General features: G+C 39.3%; 1 protein-coding gene across 3 annotated transcripts in view; it reads left to right on the forward strand.

The window, feature by feature from the left end:
• LOC136840835 (protein fem-1 homolog C) overlaps positions 1–13808 on the forward strand; it is a 217663-nt gene that overhangs the window by 196071 nt on the left and 7784 nt on the right. For all 3 annotated transcript variants that reach the window (XM_067107767.1, XM_067107768.1, XM_067107770.1), the window contains one exon: positions 11058–11217. In XM_067107767.1, the coding sequence (XP_066963868.1) occupies positions 11058–11217 (160 nt within the window). The remainder of the gene's footprint in view (positions 1–11057; positions 11218–13808) is intronic.

Genomic DNA, 13808 nt, shown 5'->3' on the forward strand with positions numbered 1-13808 from the left:
CAGAACGGCTGTTATAGTTGTCGAGATCGAAAGGAAATGTTACAGGCTTCGAGAGACAGTATTCTGCTCTTCACTGCTCTCCAGCCAGTCAGTGCCTTTTCAGTCAGTTTTGTCTGCTCTGCCTGAATAAATGTACACATTAACCCTTCCAGTCTCTAATTTCCCCCAGCTATAAAATGCCTAGTCCATCCTCTTCTTTGTCTGCATCTTTTTCCACTTCTATGTGGGGTCGATGTTTCTGACAGCTTTCCTCCACCTGGCTCTGTCAAACACATCGTCCTCTGACAGTTGTTTGTCTCTCAGATCTTCTCAAACTACACCCATCCACCTTCGATTCGGTCTTCCTCTCACTCTCCCACCAGGCACCTCCATCTGCATCACTCTCCTCCTTACCTATGTCTCATCCCTTCTCATCACATGGCCATACCACTGCACTGATAGTTCTACAACTTTAATAGTTCCTCTTATTCTTTCATTTATATGAATTAATTTTCTACGCGTGCCATCTTTCCAATTTCTCGTCATTAGTCATTAGTATTTACGAACGGCGAGATTCTCATCACCCTAATATTCCAAGTCATGGGGACCATCCCAAAATAGTGCCTATCCAGGTGCGTGGCAGAATCCACGGAGGATTCATTGGTTTATAAACGGTTCCTTTTAGCACCTAGTTCGCAGTTAATTAAGGTCAGTGACCCCAGCCGTTGCCTGTTGATTTTGACCAAGGTCATTCGGCAGGTGTAAGCGTTAAGGTCGAGGAAACAAAGAACTCACCACCTTAACCCTCTTACATTATCCAGCTGCAAATGATTTCTAGTCCTCCTCGGTGAGGGCGTAATATTCAGTTTTGGATCTGTCCTTACCTAAAGCGGTGTCAGCCCACAGGGCGGCAGGTGCTCATCACCTGAGCTCTACAATACCAGCTGGGCCAGGTGGACCTGGTGCTCACTGAGGGACGCAACTCCACGAACGTGTATACTTTATTATTAATTCATTTAACCGTGTATATACGTACCCCTGTGGCTGGATGATTTTAAATTGGAACCATAAGAGATATTGTAGAATTTCCATCTGTTGATGAGATGATAATGAAAGGGATATGGAGTTGGCTTGGACATTTCCTTCATACAACCCCAGTACTTTAGTGTCATGCGCTCCTGTGGGCACCAGGAGGATTGAAAGACCCAGACCTGCTGCTTGGATGAGAACTGTGAGAAGGGAGGCTGGATATTAGTGGAGGTTAAAAAGCACAAGAAAGAAATGAGTGAAGGAATTTCACAGAGGCCATTTGCGCCTCGCGGCATGGGAGGCAAAACCTTCAGTGGAACTTTCTTTGCATAATTAATTTGGTTCCTGAATTCAAATATAATGTGCGCAGGGTTTCACTTTCGTAGGCATGATATAACCTCTCCATAAAAGGTTCATTTCCCCTTAAAGTTACGTTTTCCTGTCTTAAAATGTCACACAGACGGTGCCGTACGTTTTCCTGTCTTAAAATGTCACAGAGACGATGCCGCTACGGGCAAACCCATTATCCCCTGGAATTTATCATCAGCGTAGAAAGTACCATCCATCCATGTTGCCATGTACAGGCTCGGATTGTAATGAAGTTAAATTATTTAAAATCTGGCTTTTTTATGAAAGGTCATTATTTCCAAGTCATTCCAAAACCACACAGATTTGTAGCAACTTACTGATGGGTCATTTAATAAATCTAGAACGGTGATTGCCGTCGTCGGTGACGAGGGTCTGAATTACTGTAGTATGACTATTGGCATCAACAGGGGTATTGGTGAATGTGTGATAGCAATCTGGTATAGGGATTGGATGGTCTCTCTCAATGTGAGAGTTATATTTAGCACCTCTTATTAGGTGTGGCCAATTTCCTTGCATTTTTCCAGATATCGACTTGGGTTGATATTCAGAGACCTCGAATCTGAAAATATGTCGGGTTTGGCCTTCGAAATTTTCAGTCCTCTTTGAAAGTAATGTGCGGCACAGCTCAGATTTTTTAATGTTCGTAAATTGATTATATTTATTTGTCTTCTTTACTAAGTCGCTGACCGTTTGGAGTAGCAAGAATTTAATTTCGACTGGTGGGACTCCGAAGTTGCAGTTGCGTCACAGGTGTAGGAAATCATAGCGAACAAGTTTCCGGTGCAGAGGAGCGTTTTCTTTCGTGAGATGGTGAAACTGAAGTTAATTCCGTAGTCTAAAAATACACTACGTTTATGATAAATCGAATAAAGTATGAATGAAAGATTACGCTCGCGTTTCAGCACGGCTGTGTGTGTGTGTGTGTGTGTGTGTGTGTGTGTGTGTGTGTGTGTGTGTGTGTGTGTGTGTGTGTGTGTGTGTGACATTCTCCTTTCATATCCAGATGCCTTCCCAAAGTGAGCCTAAAGAGTTATCCACTTTCGACGGGATTTGAAAAGTTTAATAGCGGATCGTGACCAAAATTGGCCCCAGTCGTGACGGGAGGCTTCACGCCGCGAGGGAATACAAAAGAATCTCTCATAGCCGAATTCACTTGAAGTCGACATTCATCCCTGTCCTCTTTAGTTATTCCTGGAGCAATAGGCATCGCTGGCATAAGGCCAGACCCATCTAAACAAATAACTTTAGTTAAAAATGAGCGTCCAATTGTGGAACTCTGCAGAACCGCGTGGAACGTGTCAGGTGGCTGGTTTTGTGTGTCAGGTGTATATTAGGTGTATCTGGTGATGAAGTTTGCACGCGAGTGGCCGTTAAAACGCTCCTTTTTATATGTACTGCGCTCATTCCAGACCTGTTTCGTTCATGTTGTAAAAGTGGAAGTTTTCACAAAGTACAAAACCGCAAGCAGGCTTCCTGATGAAAGTGGTAAATCAGCCTTCTCTCTCTCTCTCTCTCTCTCTCTCTCTCTCTCTCTCTCTCTCTCTCTCTCTCTCTCTCTCTCCACATTTCGATTCTGGGCAGGAAAGGAACGGTATGTGCACCTTTACTTAAAATCCAGTTTGCCTCTGTCGAGCTAAGCTTTGGATTAGGTACCTCGTTGTTGATTAGACGTTGTAGGTTTGTGTTGGGTGGGGTGCGCGATGATGTGTAGAGAGAGAAAAAGAGTAAGAATTTTTGTGAAAAAATAACGGAGTTGAATGATCATTGTTCCGTTCATTGTATATCATAATTAAATATGGGAGAGCCTCGATGAGGTTACTGGGTGAAACTGTTCATCAATTATTTCTCTCTCTCTCTCTCTCTCTCTCTCTCTCTCTCTCTCTCTCTCTCTCTCTCTCTCTCTCTCTGCTTCTCGGAGAGATTCCTATATCGCGTTAGCAAAGTCTCTCCCTCTCTTTCTGATAGTGAGATTCCTAAGGATCTTTAGCAGTTCTCACTCTCTCTCTCAAAGAACGAATCCACTCCTGACGCGGCCTCTCAGGAGGAGAACGGCGTTAATGCTTCCGCACCTCCTCGAGTGATGAGAGAGACGATTCATACAACAACGAGACCGAGACGCCGCCGAAAGGGCGCGAACTTGAGACGATGGTAGCGGATTTCAGTGTCTTGTGGTCAATGGAAGGCAATGACTTTTTGTATTACTTATCGGACGTGTGAGACTGAGAGAGAGAGAGAGAGAGAGAGAGAGAGAGAGAGAGAGAGAGAGAGAGAGAGAGAGAGCGCCATGTTACACGCAGCACTAGTCCACATACACACACACACACACACACACACAGAGAGAGAGAGAGAGAGAGAGAGAGAGAGAGAGAGAGAGAGAGAGAGAGAGAGAGAGCCGTGTTACACGTAGCACTCACTAGTCCAGTCAGCTTGTTCAACATTCTTGTGTGTACGTCGTTGGAAGTTCAAGAATAATCAAGTGGTAAGCTTTTAATTAATTAAGAAAAGCAAATTTGGAGTGCCGTTTAGTTAATAATGCCCGCCGTGCTTGAACAACACAATATGAACAAACTGGAAGTAATTTGCATTGGAAGATATGGACTGTATACTCATTAACTTAATTTTTTTTTCAATCCAATACTTTACCTTTTTCTTTGCAAAAGAGTAGTTTTTTTTAGTTTTGCGATTTAGTCTGGGGAAGTCCTTTTTTATTTTGAAATATGCTTATTAAGACGGCATATTTATATATGTATGTATGTGTATGTGTGTATATATATTATAAACATGTATTGTTTTAATTGCAGTTATTAGTTTAATTCCAAGATTCACTACTTCGAGCAAGATTGTGCTCTTACTTTCCTGTACCTTTTGTGCTCGCTGTCTCGCGCCGGAACAAATTCATTTCATTTCGCGGATAATCAGCCCTTCACGGCGTAGCCCCTAAGGAGGCAAATGTCATGTGTCCAGTGGACAGTTGTGGCTTAATTGTACCTGTTTTTATCTTCGGTCTATTAGTGACGGCTTCGGTGAGCGAGGTTGTTGGTACGTCATTGAGGTATGTAGCTGGTGTGCCAGGCGATGAAATTGAAGGCTTTCGCCTCATGCAAGGCAAACGAATGAGATCGGCTTGTCTTAAAACTTTCTGAAACCTTCAGTTAATTCGAGGATTACAGTGGCAATAGACAGCAATTATCTATTTGCTAAGCCCTCTCATGGTTGCAGAAAGTCAGGTGATGTGGTAGATGCTTGGACCTTTGTATCTATTTTGCAGCGACTGTGTGATTGCATTTTTTGTCTTCTAAGTTTTCATTTTTGGTCAAAGTTGGTTTCTAGTAGGAGTATTGATACATTGTTTGCTTTCAGGCAGTTAGAAGTGTCAGTATTCTTGTGCTATTCGTGTAGTCTCTCTCTCTCTCTCTCTCTCTCTCTCTCTCTCTCTCTCTCGTTTGAGGATTGTGACTCCAGAAGGTTTTCGCCTTTGGGTGTACTATTCTATGCCCTATCTTTGATTCTTAGCTGACGCTGGTACCCATATATATATATATATATATATATATATATATATATATATATATATATATATATATATATATATATATATATATATATATATATATGTGTGTGTGTGTGTGTGTGTGTGTGTTTATGTATGGTGTATGATCGTGGATAAGCCCCCGTGCAGAGGCCGTTCATCAGTGCACCAAATCCTGCTACACACATTGCGCGATTCATTATGTACAGTATGTGTATGAGAGAGAGAGAGAGAGAGAGAGAGAGAGAGAGAGAGGGGGTTGGGCTAACAACCTAATCCCACAATGCCTAACGAAAACCAGAGGAAAAGGGTGAAAATAATTTGTGCGCTTGAGAACGAGTGTCAGAATAATCTTATGGGTATTTTTGATATGTAGTATTTACTTCAGCAGGCATCAGTTCATCCAGACAATATGTTTGTTTGTGAATATGTTTTGCCTAAACTGTGTTCAGGATTCTTGTATCTATACGTCATACGTTAGTATACTATTGTACCATTGTTTTCTTGAACACGTGTTTTTCTTTTCTTGGAGATATGAGAGAATGCCTTTCAGCAAAGAAAATCCTTTAGACCTAAATCTTGCGCAGCGAACGAAGAAGTAATAAACGAGAAAGTGTGTCTGAAATCTTCTGCATTGCAGTCGACAGATATTTTGTTCCTTGGATGTTAAGCCGCATTTGTTGGTTTGGGAGTTATTTGTGGCTCTTAAAATGCCATCCTCTGAGAAAAACAATGTCTTATGTGTTTTTTTTATCTAGCATCATATGAAGCGAGTTTTTTTTATGAATAATTTTATCAACGGAGAAGCCGTTGGAATACGTTGCATGGTTAAAGAATGTCTTTAACGATGTTTATGAGTTTAAGTCTACGGTTTGTACACGTCATGTTGAGGGTAAGCTTATGAAGCCTGACAGATGGGGGAAAATTAATCTTAGTTGAACTATTACAGTTGTAATGTTGTTTAAAATGGAAAGATTTCTTTTCCTAGAAATTTTAACATTCTTAGTTTCAAACAAAATCTTCTATTCCTAGAAATTGTAATATTCTCAGGTTCAAACAAAATCGGGTTGTTCAGGGAACCACCACAGCTCTCACAATTGGCTTCTGTTGTGAACTTCCATCCCAGCAAAGGTGTTACTTGTAGTCTCTCTCTCTCTCTCTCTCTCTCTCTCTCTCTCTCTCTCTCTCTCTCTCTCTCTCTCTCTCTCTCTCAATTCACGTTGGATCTCAGAGCGGGGTAAGGAGTTGAACATCATGACCGCATTTCTCCGAAGATTCAATATGCACCATTGACATAAGAACCAAAACATGTACCAGGTTGTAAGTTGACGGTTGTTGGCAATAAAGGGGTTTCGAATGGAGCTCTTACCACTACAGCTGATATCCCTCCCTTCTCTGTCATTTATTCCCGTGAGGTTTCCTTGAAAATAGTAAATGGTAGTCTTGTTGTTTTGGTTCGTACTGGCTCATTCACCCACTGTTCCTCTACGCTGGAGTAATTCGAACTTTCGCTTAGACTCTTCTGCAAACGCTCCTGGAGCTCTCTGTTTCATCTACATTATAATCTGAATCTTAGAAAAGGCTAAAAAATTAGTGGAGAGCATGTCTTCCGTCATGAGGATCATGAGCCTATATGATGTTTAAAATCAAAACTCCATTTAACGCCGTTGCTAACGCAACTTTGTACACAATTTCTGAGATCGTGCTGTCGTACCCATGCACGATGACCGAGGCACAATGGCCTGTGTGTCATCGGAAGTCACGAACTTTCGTCTGGCCGAATCCTTAAACGGCAACGACAGAATTCCGACCTGTCGGGACCACGGCAGGCGGCGGTTACCCCTTTTTTCTCTTATAAGCACAGGTGTGTTGCCAAGTTGGCAGACGTCAACGCAGGCATCTATATAGTCCCTCTTCTCAAAACCTCCCCCACCCCCTCCCCCTCCCTTTCATAAACGGTCTTTTATGTTTGGTTGACTTTGCCAAATACGCACGAATTACGTAAAGATTCACGTGAAAGTATGCTGGATCACGAAGACTTGTGTTTCATCACATTGTTCTTTTGTTACCGTAGCCATGTTTTTTAGGTTTTAAGTAACTTAAGTATTATCTTGTCTTAGATTTCAGCTGGAGTTTGTTAGAAATGGCCGAAACTCACTAATAGGATGATCAGGCGGTTAGCTTAGCTGTAAACTTACGTCATTCGTCAGCTACCGTCTTTAGTTGACGAAGCGTCATGCAAGTTAAAATAGGAAAGAAAGTATTCTTAAATTTATCCCTATGTCTATATGGATATTTACTGTCATCTCGCAGCCAATGCAATTGCGGAAGAGAAGCAGATAAAAAGTAGAATAGAGAAGACTATACAAGATGAATACAACCGAAGGGGCTGCCGTTGTTGCTAAGAGAAGATAAATCTCTCTCAGTGCACCGTAGGGTTCTTTTATGGTTGCGATCCAGTATGTACTGCTATAATAGCAGCGAATGCTTGGCATTCTTACCTAACTCCGCGCTTCTAAGAGCCAATTATCGGCAGTTGTGTACCCAAATACCCTGAATGAATATGTACTTCAAGAGGGTAGTCTATTTCTGTACTGAGAATTTGGTTGTATCCCCCACTTACCTACCAGGACCCTCACCCCCTCCCCCTCCCATCGGTATTCCCCTTTCATCGGTGTTTGCATAAAAGGAAGGATATAAATATAGCAGATATAAATATCCCAGGTGCAATCCTGATCAAGTATATCTCCTTATAAGTTGCGTGTGATTACAAAGTGGGCAAGGGATTTCGTTCACTGTTGCCTTAAATTAGGTTACCTTGGAAGTGAATTCAGAATTATAAACGTTTGCAAAAAAAAAAAAAATTTGATGTACGTCAAGGTTGTTCCTTTTTATTCTGTCCCCCGAGGAAGGCGAGGAGATGTGTTATCAAGTAAGTGGTTTTGGGGAGTGTTTTTCGGAAGGCCTGCTTGATTGTCTGTGAACGTGGCAATTATGTTAATTTCCACTCCTGCCTTTTTTCTTTTGTTTTTAAGATGCAAGTGAAATTCCCATGTAAAATTTGTGACTTGGAATGTCATGTGATTTATGTTTGATTGACATTCGAAAGAAATAATCCTGTGTTTCTTGCCTCGTATCATAAGTGACAGGTGATTGTGAATTTAGTTCTCAAACTAAAGGACCATTTTTCGATCCCCAGACTGAATGAGGAGGGATGCTATGTTCCTCAAAAATTACTGTCTGCCTCTGTTGACCTAGGCTGTGAATTAAGTCTCTCTCTCTCTCTCTCTCTCTCTCTCTCTCTCTCTCTCTCTCTCTCTCTCTCTCTCTCTCTCTCTCTCTCTCTCTCTCTCTCTCTCTCTCTCGAGATTCCCAAAAGGCAAAAGTTCTTACTAGAATAAGATTCTCTCTCTCTCTCTCTCTCTCTCTCTCTCTCTCTCTCTCTCTCTCTCTCTCTCTCTCTCTCTCTCTCTCTCTCTCAGGATTCCCAAAAGGCAAAAGTTCTTACTGGAATAAGATCTCTCTCCCCCTCAGGATTCCCAAAAAGGCATTAGTTCTTACTGGAATAAGATTCTCTCTCTCTCTCTCTCTCTCAGGATTCCCAAAAAGGCATTAGTTTTTACTGGTATAAGATCACAATCTCTCTCTCTCTCTCTCTCTGGATTCCCAAAAAGGCAATAGTTCGTACTGGTATAAGAACACCTCTCTCTCATAAAATTAATTTGGAAGTAGTTTCTTGTTAAAGTTCTGATGTAATTAGAAGCTTCATAGCAGGAGTAGTATTTACTGTGATCCTCATAATGCAGGTGATTCGTAGTTACCACATAAGGTTCATTAAATGCTTCATATAATAAATTCTAAAGGTCAAGCAAGTTGTCTTAAAGACGTCTTCACTACTCCAGAATCCTTTGAAGTTGTGGTTAGCTCCTGAAGCATTCCTGGAGAAACGCCCATTGGATTTTTCAGCGGAATGACTCCGAATACAGATTCTGGATTTCTCCATGAAACATTTCTTTGTTTGTTTGAATGCACACTCCAAGATTCGTGAGGCTGCAGCAGAAGGAGAAGAGACAGCTGGATTCTTGAAGACTCCTTCAGGAAGCCGTGATAATCCAATGGGTGTTTATCCAGTTGTTCAGGAGCTAAAGACGTCTTCACAGGATCCCGGAGTCGTGAAGACGTCTTCACAGGATCCTGGAGTCGTGAAGACGTCTTCAAGAAGACTGTAATCCAATGAGCGGTTCTCCAGCTGAAGACGGCTTCACGTGATCCTGGAGTCTTTAAGACTTCAAGAAGATATTATAATCCAATGGGCGTTTCTCCAGGAATGCTTCAGGAGCTGAAGGTGACTTCAAGGGATCCTAGAGTAGTGAAGACGTCTTATAAATATAATTTGCTTGACCTTTAGAATTTATGTGAAGTGTTCAGTTAAGCTCATGTGGTAACTATGTACCACCTGCATTAGGGGAGGGGAGGGGCACAGACACACAGCCACACACAGAAAGGCAGCCAAGGAAATTATATATTTATATATACAGTATGTGTGTGTGTGTGTGTGTGTGTGTATGTGTATGACAGTCTACAAAGAGTAAGGCTATAATCTTTTTGCATGTTTCTGTTTGAGATCTTGGGACTCCTTTTTTCCCCTTTATTTCTGATGAAGTTCTGTTCTCCATATTTTTTATGTCGATGCCTTTCTCTGCGTCATTTAGCACATGAAAGTGTTGATCTTGAAATAACTTGTTTATCCAGACATTCTCGAAGAAACCGTAGCTGTTCTTTTGCTCTATGTCCTTGTGTGAGGGCATTTGCATATCGTGTTACAGCGTATTCCAAGTGGGGAAGATAAAACACAAAAAGATTGCAAGAGATGTTTGGTATCCATTGACATAGTGAAGTCTCAGGAATGTTTCATATTGCATACATACATACATTATATATACTGTATATATATATATATATATATATATATATATATATATATATATATATATATATATATATATATATATATATACATGTGCACTAGAGGTTAAAAGGGCATTGTATATTACAATTGTATTATATATACTGTATACACATATAGTGTGGATGAATAAAATAAATTCATGATACTGTGTGCCAAGCCTCTTGAATGTGTAAGTAGACAAAGCCAGTCAGGGTTATACCTTGTATTTTATTTCTTCCTTGCTTCCAACATTTTTGTGTTAGTTGTACCACTTACAACTTTACAACTGCCATATTTTTTTATGTCTTTTAGACCAGGTAAATTACACTCAAAGTATGTACATTTTACATATTTTAAAGTACAGGGATCAAGTTTATATATTTTTAGGCTAATTTGCATATTCTCATTAAGGCTTTCCTCTATAAGGATAGACTTGATGGTAATCTAGCAGACTTTTCTGCACATTTCTCCTTCTCTGTAATGTAATTGCAGTTTTCCCATGTTCAAACCTGATTCCAAACTCATTTGTACTAGACTCTCCATTCTCATTCACCTAGCAACACTGCCATTTCTTTCTCTGTCTTCTACCTTTCCCTTAAATCATCTAGCACAACCACCCTTTCATATTCTCCAAGCCCAGCCTAGTAGAGATACAGATTCTCTTGACAACATTCTCTTTCCATTCGCATTCTTGGCTATTCCTGGGCTTGATATACAGTATCCACAATTGAGCCTTTTTCTCCTGGCAAATTCAGTCTTATACATAATATCTGTTTGCCCCATAGCCCAGAACAACACCAGAAGTAGTATTTATGGAAACAAATTTATAGCCAATACTGTATTTTCACTAAGCAAATCTGTTTAAGATTGATCTGGGTTCTTTCATGAGACCTAGTCAGTTAGTCAGATACAGGGAGATGTTTAGGTAATCTGATGAAATTTAGATAATGCTTGAAAGTTAGGTTATAAAAAGTATCTGATTTATATGGACTTTGTATGTTAGAAGTACATTAGTATACTCTGCGAGTGTTGTTGTACATGGTCCCTCATTAATTTTTATAAGAACAGCCATTACTCCAGCTTTTAAGATAGAGAACAGCTATAAGACTTAGCTAATCCAGTTTTCTATATTGTTTTTGTTGAAGATGTTGATTTTGAATTTTAATTAATTTCAAATTGATTTAGTGTTTCTTTGCTTTTCAGATGCTATTAGACCTTCGTAGCCGCAGTGAAGTGGCCCGTGTTGTGAGTGCCAGAACGAACGGCGCAACGCCGCTGGTTATGGCAGCTAAGCACGGACATAAAAACTGTGTAGAGTACCTGGTTGGACGCTGCGATGCAGACATTGAGCAGGTGGGCTCAGGTATGTCTCCTATGGCTCATTTGCAGTTATGAATTTCACAAAAGAAAGGAAAGAACCGTGAGATAGGGAAGCGTTTTGAGATGTTATTCAAATTTTATTGAAATTTTACATCCCTGGTGGCATTATTTATGTTGACAAAAACAAATTACCTGAAGGGGAGTGTATATAATGGTAAATAACTGTAGTGGTTTTATATCATCAGTGTGTATAGTATTGTAGTGTTAATTTTTCTTGTTCTCATCCCATTGAGAGAATGTATTTAGCTAATCCGTGTTAAATAAATCTGTGTGGTTTATAGTGCACAGATCATTTAAATAGATATGCAAATTAAAATGTTCTGGTGCTGGCAGACTTTGCCATTAGTCTGAATTTATCTGTGCATGTAGCAGAAAAGATTGAAATGTCAGAGTGTTAGGCAACTTTTAATGTTTAAATGTCAAAATTCCCTCATCTTTTGTAGACATTGTTTTATAATAAAACTGAAAGTTTTATTATACAAATATACTGTATATTGAGTTATCATTTAATGTCTAATGAAGTTCAGCTTTTCAGTAGAAATAAATTTCTCGAATTTGAGGTTCTTTTTGGCATGGTTATATTATTCGGCTCATTAAATTATTTATGCAAGTATGGAGTTAAAAGCTTATGAAATATTTTAATTGTATGATTTTGAAAAGCCAGAAACTCACAGGTTCTCTTCATGAATAATATAGTTTTATGATTAGCTTTATATGTACATTTATTATTATTATTACAGTATTGTTATTATTATTAAAGAAAAATAACAACTGTTTCATTCATATCACAGTGGACAAAAAGGTACCTTTTAGTCTTTGTTTTTATATTGAGAATAATACATATCTTAGATGGTGCACAAAAACAAAGACAAAAATTCTGAGCATTCTGGAAGCACTCTTCCCATCTTGAGAAAGTGCAAGTGTGTAGGGTAATGTTCTTTTCAGCAGTATTGAGGACCTTCTTACACCTGGTCCGACTGGATCTGTCAGATTAACCTAATATTGACAGTTCTGTGGCATGTGATGATGCTCCTATCCCTTGACTATCATTTTTAATTTAGCATCCATACTTATCCTTTCTGCTGACAGAGTCTGGCTTAGTGAAGGAGTAGTTTCTTTTTTATAGTAGGGATGCTTTCATGGGAGCACCTCTTAGATAACTCATATTAGTTTCATTTCATCACTCATTTGTAGTAATTTTGCACCTTACTAGTACTGCAATTCAACAGTGGGTGGCTGCCACAAAGCTGACTCATTATGAATGATAGCTAATGTTCAGATAATGTTGTTGCTAGATTGCAATCTCTTTTCCCCCCACATATGACTTATTGCAATCATTGTAAGGGATTATATACATTCCTGGTTGCTTCTTCATGCTGAGGTCCTTATGTTTGAATTATAATTCTTGCCTAAGCAGAAGTTTCATTATTTATTTTCATTCCAACCTTCCTTCCTTTTCTGGCATTGGAAGCGGCTTTATAGTGGTCTGGGAAGCCCACAGTAAGGAAAACCTTAATCTTGTCATCTCAGCTTCTGAAGAGCAAGGTTCACAATATTTCAGGACTGTAAAATAAAAAGAGACTGATCATTGCTATGTTATCACTGTTTACCATAATGGTGGATTTATTCATTACGGAATTCATATAAAAAGGAATGACTCACAAGGAACATTGACTTGTCTTATAATTGGACACTCATTTTACCAATGGATATTTGATGAATAGCCCACATTATTATTATTATTATTATTGTTATTGTTCAGAAGATGAACCCTATTCATATGGTACAAGCCTACACGGGCCATTGACATGAAATTCAAGCTTCCAAAGTATATGGTGTTCTTTAGAAAGAATTAACAGAAGGTAATGGGAATACAGAAAGAAGAGATTAGGCATTAGAAAAGCAGAAAATATAAATGAATGAAAATCATAAATATACAGGTAAAAATTTAAATAAATTATTAAAATACAAGGTGAATTGTTTTAGGGTAGTAATGTATTGCATCTTTGCTTGAACTTTTGAGACTCCAACTGCACATCCTCAGGCAGACTTGTTTCCCAGTCCAATGGTGTGAGGAATAAAGGACCTCTTGAACTGAGAGAATCTGTATTTATTAATAAAGACAAATGGTTTGGGCTAGCTTTGTGAGAGCTAAACTGATTATCACAGTGGTGTGGTTAAAGTACTTAATAATAATGATTTACCAGTAGTACTTTACCCTGAAATTACCTGATTTACCAGTAGTACTTTACCCTGAAATTACCTGCCGGTCTACAAGTTGTTGCCCAACCTTCACAGAAGGGGAGTGCCCTTTCAGACCTATTGTCTCAAGCACTAGAATCTCAGATGAAATCTAACCACTTATCTGGCAAGTGTATTGGAAGCAAAGGAACATTTGAATAAAATATGACTTTTTAAATATCTTAATAGAAAACCAATATGATGAGTTCAGTTATATGGTTAGTATTGTATTGTTACAAAAGGATTGTGGCTTTTTAACAGTAAAATAAATGAGGATTACACCAATTTGATCAGGTTAGAAAAGAAACCAGCCGTATTTTCCAGATTTTTTGG

Source organism: Macrobrachium rosenbergii, chromosome 8 (assembly GCF_040412425.1).
Source record: "Macrobrachium rosenbergii isolate ZJJX-2024 chromosome 8, ASM4041242v1, whole genome shotgun sequence".
NCBI lineage: Eukaryota > Metazoa > Arthropoda > Malacostraca > Decapoda > Palaemonidae > Macrobrachium > Macrobrachium rosenbergii.